This window comes from Medicago truncatula, chromosome 4 (assembly GCF_003473485.1).
Source record: "Medicago truncatula cultivar Jemalong A17 chromosome 4, MtrunA17r5.0-ANR, whole genome shotgun sequence".
NCBI lineage: Eukaryota > Viridiplantae > Streptophyta > Magnoliopsida > Fabales > Fabaceae > Medicago > Medicago truncatula.
In genome coordinates this window covers 20787424-20797780 of record NC_053045.1, presented here as the reverse complement: position 1 = coordinate 20797780, position 10357 = coordinate 20787424, and the positions used below count along the sequence as shown (strand labels likewise).

Below are 10357 nucleotides of genomic sequence, written 5' to 3'. Positions count from 1 at the left end.
ATTTATAATTATGCACATACATCAATCACATTCCTCATGTTATACATATATACGTATTCACTTATTTACATACACAATCAACACCAACATTTACTAATACCAATCAATCCAATCACCGGCTTGTTATAATAGGCTTCTTCTACCTACACCAAGGTTATACTAGTTAAAGAGGAAGTTATAGAATGCTCAAGAAGTCCCCTCATGCACTAAGTAATAGTTCAGAAAAGGCTGACTAAGACTCACTTCGCTTAAGCGACGGCTAGCTCGCTTAAGCGACCAACTTACAGTAGGTCTGGGTTCAGTTCGCTTACAGGTCGCTCACGGTTCGCTTGAGCGAACTTTGGACAGAATCAAAATGGTTTTTGGCTCACGGGGTCGCTTACCATTCGCTTAAGCGAATTCTTGGCAGAACCAAACTTAATTTTCGCTTACCAGTTCGCTCACGGTTCGCTTAAGCGAACGGGTAGAATCGCATTCTGGGCAGTTACCTTGAATGCTCGCTTAAGCGATGGATGCTTCGCTTAAGCGACCAATCATCTGGGCAGTGCAAAACCTACGGTTTCAGACCTCTTCTCACTCCAAAAACCCAATTTTAATCCCCCAATTACCCAAAATGTTTTCCAGCAGATGTTCACAGGTCCTATATACAACTAAGCATCTAAGGAAACACCAAAACAACCATTGACAGCAACAATCACAGATCATTCCACCATCATACACAAATTCATCAATTCATCCAATCACTCATAAATTCCAAATCAGTTTACGATCACAGCAACAACAAGATTAAGTTTATATTCTGAACATTATATTACAAATAGAATTAACATGATCATTACCCATTTCTCTTCATAATCATCATCAAACCCTAACCCTCAATTTATTTTCCAAAACTATGCAATTAGGTCAATTTCAGGAATTATAAATTATGATTATTGAGAGATAGTCTCACCCTTACCTTAGTTTTGCAGAAATTAGACAGCAAGAATCGGTTCTAGGCTCACTCTCTTGTTCTTGCTCTTCTCCCTTTTCTCGCAAAAGCTAGTTTCTTACGTTAAAACGTTCTGACTGTTTTTCTTTCTCTCTTAACCTCTTTCTTAACTCCCTTCAATTCTATTAATTCCCCTTAATTTTAATAAATTCTAATTAACTCCCTATTTTCTAAAATTATATTAATTTCCACTTATCTTAAATTATTATTATAATAAACTATATAATAAAATGCACACATCAATTAAATCACCAAAAATCATATAAAATCACATACGAGACTCTAAACAAATCAAAATAAAATAAAATAATGACTAGGGCGTTACACTTTGATGCTGATATTGATTGATGTATCATCTCATGACCAAAAAAAAACTCAACCTCTGCTTCATAATCCTTCAATACTTGATTGATTCATGTTTGGTTGTCAAACAAAAAATTATTAAGTTGCCATATGGGATCCATATGACTCCCATCTTTAAGTTTGCACAAGTAGCCCTAGAAGGTGAAGAAAGTAAATGCACCTTGATGAGATTCACAACCAAAACTTTAGGACGGATTCACATCACCACTTCAAACATGCCAACTCCTCCAACTTCTGAAACATCTGGATTTGTGAAAAGACATGCAGATTAGAAAGTTCAGAAAACTAGGAAGAAAAGAAGAGTTGAGGAGGTTGGAAACCTATCCAGCTTTCAGAAGGAAGAAGGAGATGGATCTCCTAAAAATATGGAAGATGATGAAGTTCATTCTCCTCCAGCCCTGGAGTTGTTTCAACAAGTTTCTGAGCTTGCAAGAAAAGCAGTTCAAAATGTTGCTGATGAGAATGAAGAATAACTTCAGAAAGAATATGAAGTTGTTGAAGAAGAAATTGTGCAAGATGAGGTTGTCACTCAAATGGAAGATGATGAGATACCTCAAGAGGCTCATATGGTTGCTACAATCAATGAAGAAGACAGTCTGAAGATTGACTCAGTTGGTGATGTATCTCTTCAAAAAGACGTTGACAATGTTGCTGAAAAAGAACATCATAAGGTTGACAAACCTCATAATGTTGAAGAAAACCCTCTTGACAAAGATCAAAGAGTTGAAGAAAATACTAAGCAAGTTGCTCAAGAAATTGATGAAGATACTCAGGAAGTTGCAAAAATATTGGCTTCTAAGATGATGAGTGGAGAAAATGCTCAATCATAAAAAGATGAGCTAATAGAATTTTCAACTGTTTTGATCTTTACAAAGAAGATCTAAACTCAGACTTCAACACTGATGTGTTTCAAGATGCTCAGGAAACAATTCAGATTGTTCAAGAAACATCTGAAACTAAAGATCAGAATGTTCAAGTGTCTGTAGATCATAATGTTCAGCAAAATGATCGTGATGTTGAAGCTACTCAATCCAAAAAGTTGAAGCTTCAAAGTTCATCCCTCTGTTTTCAAGCAAGGTAGAAATAATCTACTTTGAGAAAATTGGTCAGCAATAGTTATTACTCAAAGAAGATTCAATAACTTTGGAAGATTAGAGAATGTTGGATCAAACAACAAGGAGAAATACGAGTCCTCCAATATCAAGTATCTACCTAAGATTCTAAACAATCTCTGCATTCACTCGCTATAATGAGTGGAAGTGTCTGAGAATGTCATTAATGTTGATCATTTATCATATATCATGTTCTCAACAGATTGTCTTTCAATCTCAACTACATGATTTTGCAACATATGATTGAAGAATAAGAAGACTTCTCATATTCTATATGAATTGGCTTTCACACTCACATTCAAGCATTTTAATATGTCTCTGAAAAAGTGAAGTGTATAAGAAGGAGTATCAAATCCTTAACATAAAGAATTTGACAACAATGAGGGTCCTCCAACAATGGATCAAGACATCCCTGGAGAAATCTTCCAAAAAGTTTCTAACATTGCTAAAAAAGCTGTTCAGAAAGCTGATGAAGTTCAGAATGTTGAAGAACTTAGAATAGATGATAGTGGTGCTGAGAAAGAGAGTCAGCTAGCTGATGGTTTACCTCAGAAAGATGATAGAATTCTCATTGCTACTAATGATGTTCAGGAAGCTGATGCAAATACTAAAACATCACTTCAGAAAGTTGACACATCTGCTGAACATGGAACTCAAAAAGTTGATGAAGTTTCCCCATATCAACTTCAGAAGGTTGATGAAATTGAAGAAGCTTCTGGAGAAATACCTCAGAAAGCTAAAAAAGCTGAAAGCTTTTATTGGACAAAGATCCTTTAAATCTTTTCTTGCTGAATCGATTTCAAAATTTGAAGTTGATGTTACAAACATCATGAGTGAACTCCAGTTTGATGAACAAGAAATTGTTCTAGAATTTGATATGGTAAATGACCCTCTATCATTTAAAGATGAAAATATTCATGATGTTGCTAAAGTTATAGCCACACACATGCCTAGTGGAAACAATACCACAAAGGAATCTGATGAAAATGAACTTGCTTGAAATCAAGTTGGTTTTGATTTGAATGTGGAGGAATTCAGCTCAGACTTCAATGCAAGTTTCTTTGAGGATTCTCAGATGGAAAATGATGGAACAATTCCTTCAACTCAAGTTAAGAATGTTCAAAGAAACATTCCTCACGAACAAAAACATTCCATCTATTGATCATATGTCTGCAGATCCTGAAACATCTGGATATGTTAAAAGACACTCAGATCAGAAAGATGGAAAAACTAAGAAATAGAGAAAGCTACTGATGATTAAGCTGCTTTAGAAGGTTATGCTTACTGATGCTTGGACTTCTCCATTCATATGAGAAAGTATTTTAAAGAAAAGGAAACATGCTCTCTTCATTGAATCTCAAAGTGAGGGATATCATCCCATAAGGTACACATTTATTTGCACTATAATAAATATGATGATTGAATGCATCAAATTTTGTCATGTCTAATGTAACACCCCGTTTTCCCAACGCGAAAATTTCATTTATTTAATCAGAGTAATTCACCTAAACGGAATGTCACATTCTTTTCTTAAAATCATAAACTGTATAAATAACTATTTATCCTTTAAAATTCAATAACTAAAAAGTCTTTAATACTTCGCAGCGGAAATTATTCAATAATCAAAACAGTCTTTGGCACTAAAGCCTCTTTACAATTATGTCATAAAAATCCATTCTAAAAACATAGTCATAACTCTTCAGAAACAATACGTAAGGAATAGAAAGCAATAACAAATTCCATCCCGTTACGTATCAGAGCACCTAAAGACACTTGAGCCACCACTCCTACTAATCATTAATACCTGCAAGTTACTCATACGAAGAGCAACATTTTCAAGCAGAAGGGGTGAGATTTCACAAAACAATAATATCAAGCATATAATTCAATAATTATATTTAACAACACAAATAACTTCATCTATTAGTAATAATTCTTCATGTAATAATTCTTAATAACTCAACCAACTTCTAATTATCATTTAACACATATTAACCAAATCGTAACAAACATAGATCATCACATCATAGTCATAGTTCATATATAGCATAACAACATCTTAATCCTAATTCATATACAACATAACAACATCATTAATTCATAATAATAATTATTCATCAAACATCTCATTATCAATTCATTAATAAAAGACAACTTATCAATTTAACATAAACATCATCAAGTACACTTAACAACTCATAGATATCATCATGTAATCATCATCACTAATAACTTTAAAACAACACAATATAATCATCTCTTATTAATAGTAATAATTATCTACATCATAACATAAACATCTTCTTATAATAATATAACAACAACGTAACATGATATTCACTTAATAATAATAATAATTATATATACATCATCTCGTCATAATATAATAATATAACAACAACATAGCATGATATTCACTTAATAATAATAATAATTATATATACATCATCTCTTCATAATATAATAATATAACAACAACATATTCATCTTTTTATGAAAATATAATCAACACATACTAACACCAAAATCAACATCATAAATCTTCAACATAAACATCTTAAACAATATCATCTTAAACATCATAGCATCTTTGATAAACAATTACCAAGTAATCACAACATTCGATCATCATCAATAACATAACATAATATTCACTTAATAATATTAATCATATATAGAACAACATATTCATAACTTAATAGTAACAATTATACACAACATCATAACAACTTAACAATATCATAATCATTATCTTAAACAACATAGCAACGTAACAATATCATAATCAATATCTTAAACAACGTAGCAACATAACAGTATCATAATCAACATGTTAAACAACATAGCAACATAACAATATCATAATCAATATCTTAAACAACGTAGCAACATAACAGTATCATAATCAACATGTTAAACAACATAGCAATATTTTAGTCAACATCATATAATTCACATCATAAACATCGTATAATCTTCATAGGTACTTCTTTAACAACACATGGGTAGAAGACAACTCGACAACTCATAGATGATAATTCATCGACAACTTAACAACTCATGGATGATAATTCATCAACAACGACCTTGACTCGACAAATGCGACAATGCAACTTAGACACTTATATGCATGTGGTACCAATCGTCATCATAAGTATTAATATACTTTTATCGTGCGGAGGACAAAGCTCCTAAAACGTGCGGAGGACAAAGCTCCTAATCGTGGTGAGGACAAAGCTCAATGAAATGCTATGCATGGACTCTTAACAACAAAACACCGTAATCATCGTAATCAACATATCATCATGCATCCAATAATTTGGAGCTAAACGTCATCATTTCATAATATATATATAGACATCATGCACTTAGTTAAATAACAGCAGTAGCACAGTCAAATCACACAACAATAGAGAGATATCAATATATCAATTGCAATTCACAACATAACAATATTAATGTGAAGCATCAACAACTTAAACATCAAACATCTTCCACATAAGGCATATAAATATTTCACATAACCAACAACAGCAACATAGGCGACACATAAACATCTCAGGATATAACAATATCAAATGATAATCAACAACAACTCATGTAACTTAGTTAAATAACAATAGCAGCATAATCAGATTATATCAGCAGCTTAATACCAATTCATTTTCAACAACTTCCTGATCATTCAATAATAATTCAAGTAATGCAATCAATCAATAAATCACATTATAAACACTTAGCATTTCAATATAGCTTCACAATTCACAATCATTATCTTTAATAGGTCACACTATGTACCTAAAGTTCCATTCCTAATCCATTCAAACGACTCAGGTCTCAAATTCCTCAAAAGCACTCAATTATGGATGTGCTCGCGAGGCGAGAGTTCTTACTCGCCATGGCGAGTACCACTCATCTCCCAAACTAGTGTTGTTCTGGGTTCAATCTGATCCTACATTCAATCCTAATCAATACTAGGTATGTTCAGGCGCTCTAAGGCATCTGTAACACCCCGTTTTCCCAATATTTAAAATTTCTTTAAAAGCATAACATTTATCAGAGTAAGCATCAAGCAACGGGATATCACATATAACGTAATCCAACAGTTAAATAATAATTTAACCAATATCTTAAACATTTGCAGCGGAAAATCATAAACATAAATCATAAACGTTTTGGCACGCAGGCCCAACAAGTATCTCAAAGGAGTTTATCAAAGCATAAATTATCATGGCAGTTCACGTAAAAGAATGAAGCATGTTATAGCATTAACCCCATCCCGTTACGTATCAGAGCGACCTAGACGACACAGTGAGGCAAGGCCACTCACAGAAGCAACTGCACACTAAGCACGATCACCTGCAAGTTACCCATACGAAGGGCAACATTTTCAAGCAGAAGGGGTGAGATTTCATAATAAAATAACATTAGTCAATGTAATTGCGAATCATAAATTAACATCATAATCATTCCATTATTAACTTTGCATAAATGCTAAACAGTTATCACGTAATCATATATCCAATCATTATAAACAACATAACATAATTAATGAACACTTATCACGTAATCACATATTCATTCATCATCAACAAGGCATCTTAATTATGACAATGTGACAATGCTCCTAGACTCCTTATATGCATGTGGTACCAATCGTCATCATAAGTATTAATATACTTTAATCGTGCGGAGGACAAAGCTCCTATAAAACGTGCGGAGGACAAAGCTCCTAATATTCGTGGTGAGGACTAAGCTCAATGATATGCTATGCATGGACACATATGAACAAAACATCGTAATCACTTATCAACATGCATCCAATAATTTGGAGCTAAACTTCATCATATAATTATGCACTTAGTTAAATAACGGAAGCAGCATAAACAGGTCACATAACAGGATGATATCATTATATCAAAGCACATAATTTGTATCATTATCACATCTTCTTATCTTGCATGAATATACAATACAATAGTTCATATTCAATTAATATTAATATAACTTAAACAACTCTACAGTCTGCATTAAACGACATCACTAGGTCTCATTACCAGTTAGGGGTTCACTCTTGATCAACAAGTGCGACACAGATCGCATAAACACATAAACAAGCTCTTCCTGGTTGTACTCGCGAGGCGAGAGTACTTACTCGCCATGGTGAGAGTACTTACTCGCCATGGCGAGTACCACTCAACTCCCAAACTAAGGTTGTTCTGGGTTCCCTCTGATCCTACATTCATTCCTAATCAATACTAGGTATGTTCAGGTACTCAAAGGCATACAAGATTCAACTAAAAAGGTCGAAACACGAAATATGACATGCACTCTGCCTAAGCTCGCGAGGCGAGGAAAGGTTGCTCGCCATGGCGAGTTGCACCAAACAACTCGCGAGGCGAAGGAAAGGGGCTCGCGTGGCGAGCGATGAAGTTCATCACTCGCGAGGCGAGGATCATCACTCGCCGTGGCGAGCGATGAACAGAAGCACGGGCAGACTAGGGTTTTTCTCAAAAATCCATCACACAACATGGTTCAAAGCCTAATTTTGATTCCAGAATTCATCCTAAACATATTCTAAGGTTAAAGGACGGTTCTTTCATTAATCTAACAAGTTTTACCGTTTGATCATCAATTTTTAGGGTTTTGACCTAATTCCAAAACTTCTCTAAATCAATCCTAACTTTGTCAACTAATCATCAGAATTACAGTAATTAACATTATTGAATTATTAGTCTCACCCTTACCTGGTTATGAAGAAATCGCAGCCCTCTCTAAGCTTTTCTCCCTTTTCCAAAAGTTTTCACGTACAATGAGTTTCTAAAATATTAGGTCCTCTCCTATTTATATCTCTTCCAAATTACTTATCTTATCTCACTTTCACCCCCAAAACTATCTAAAATATCAAAACAGCCCTCAACTAAATATTTTATATTATTTTCAAATCTTTATTTTATTTAACAATAAAATAAATTCTCTAATCTTGTCAAATCCTTCAAAACTCATAACTTATCACGTCATCAATCAAATCATCAAAATCACCACAATTCATCAAAACATATCAAAATCATGCATATATTATATAATTATAATATAATTGCCTAAACTCGATCAAATAAACGATTAAACGAAAGTGGGCGTTACAGCATCCAAGGTCCAACTAAAAAGGTCGAAACACAAAATATGACATGCTCTCTGCCTGAGCTCGCGAGGCGAGGAAGGGTTGTTCGCCGTGGCGAGCGATGCCAGAAACGCTCGCGAGGCGAAAGGAAAGGACTCGCGAGGCGAGCGATGAAGATCATCACTCGCGAGGCGAGGTTCATAGTTCGCCGTGGCGACCGATGAATGTCGCTACGGCCAGGCTTCCTATTTTCACAAAAACTCGACGATTCACATGGTTCTAAGCTTGTTCTTGATTCCAAAGTTCGTCCTAAACATTATCTAAGGTCTAGGAACACTTTCTACATCAATTAAACCAATTCTCACCGTTTGATCATCAATTCTAAGGTTTTGACCTAGTTTTCGTTTTCTCCAATTCAATCCTTTCTCAAGGTTTTAAGCCTAATTTCGATTCCTTAATTCATCTTAATCATTATCTAAGGTCTAAGGACAGTTTCTACATCTTTTTAACAAGTTTCCACCGTTTATTCATCAATTCTATCAATTTGACCTAATTTCCGATTCTTCTTAAACTCATCCTAATCATGTTAAACTTAACCATTGATTCACATACTTAATAGAATTGCAAAGTTAGTCTCACCCTTACCTTATAATCAGGAAATCGCAGCCCCTCTAGGTCTCTCCCTCTTCTCTTGGCTTTTCTCCCTTTTCTCCAAAAGCAGTCGTACGTACGTTATGTTTTTCTAAACTAGGTCTCTCCTATTTATATAAATCTTTAACCTACTTATTTTTCTCTTAAATCCAAATATTAATATTCTATTCTAATATATACATATATTTATATATATATATACACATAAAATATTTCTATATCAATAATAAATAACAAATATATCTCTATAACATATATATATATATATATATATATATATATATATTTCCATAACAAATCATTTATATCTCCATAGAAAATGACATATATTTCTACAACAAATCATACATATTTCTATGATAAATAACATTTATTTCTATAACAAATCATATATATATTTCTATAACGAATCATATATATTTCTGAACCAAATAACATATATTATATTTCTAAATCAAATAGCATATATATATTTCTAAATCCAATAACATATATATTTCTAAATCAAATAACATATATATTATATTAATAAATATATAACATATATCATAACAAAATATCACTCATCAAAATAAATCATATAAATCACACAAATCATATAAGTATATTCTAAACTCATTTAAAATAATCAAATAATTAGAGAGGGCGTTACATCTAATATGTGCATATATCAAATGTTTAAACTTAAATGCAATATTTTTTTCACTATTTTTTCATACTTCTTTCATGATGGTATTGCACAAGTCATAATTAATGATTAAAATCATTGCATGATGTCTTATGCTTTAACAAGATATATTAAGGGTGCATTTAAAATGAATTAAGTGTTCTTATAATTGAACAAGGCGTTGTTTCTCTCATTATTTTCCCCAAATTCCTTCTTAATTATCATGTTAAATGTGTTACATTATTTTGTGAATATTTATCTCTTCACATTTGAAATAAATGATTCTGATGCATTTTTATCTGAGTTATTGACATGAGCTGCAAACTAAATCATCATTGTTGTTAAATAATTCATAGGAAGATTTATGTTTGATCATAAATGTTGAATCATGATTGTTCATTGATATGAAACATAAAAATGTCTTAATTTATCAAATATCAGAATAGTCTGAA

At 32.8% G+C, this 10357-nt stretch overlaps 1 protein-coding gene across 1 annotated transcript; it reads left to right on the top strand.

Moving 5' to 3' along the window:
• The first annotated feature begins 1887 nt into the window (after positions 1 to 1887).
• LOC112416582 (ring-infected erythrocyte surface antigen-like) lies at positions 1888 to 2435 on the top strand. Its single transcript, XM_024770831.1, has 2 exons — positions 1888 to 2161; positions 2245 to 2435. Exons 1-2 carry the CDS (start codon positions 1888 to 1890, stop codon positions 2433 to 2435), a joined length of 465 nt encoding a protein of 154 aa, XP_024626599.1.
• Positions 2436 to 10357: the final 7922 nt, after the last annotated feature.

Bases quoted from the DNA above. Each gene is read 5' to 3' on its own strand.
- LOC112416582 (XM_024770831.1), top strand. From the start codon at position 1,888: ATGGAAGATGATGAGATACCTCAAGAGGCTCATATGGTTGCTACAATC. The intron at 2,162-2,244 runs GTGGAGAAAATG...ATCTAAACTCAG, and splicing joins ATTGGCTTCTAAGATGATGA to ACTTCAACACTGATGTGTTT.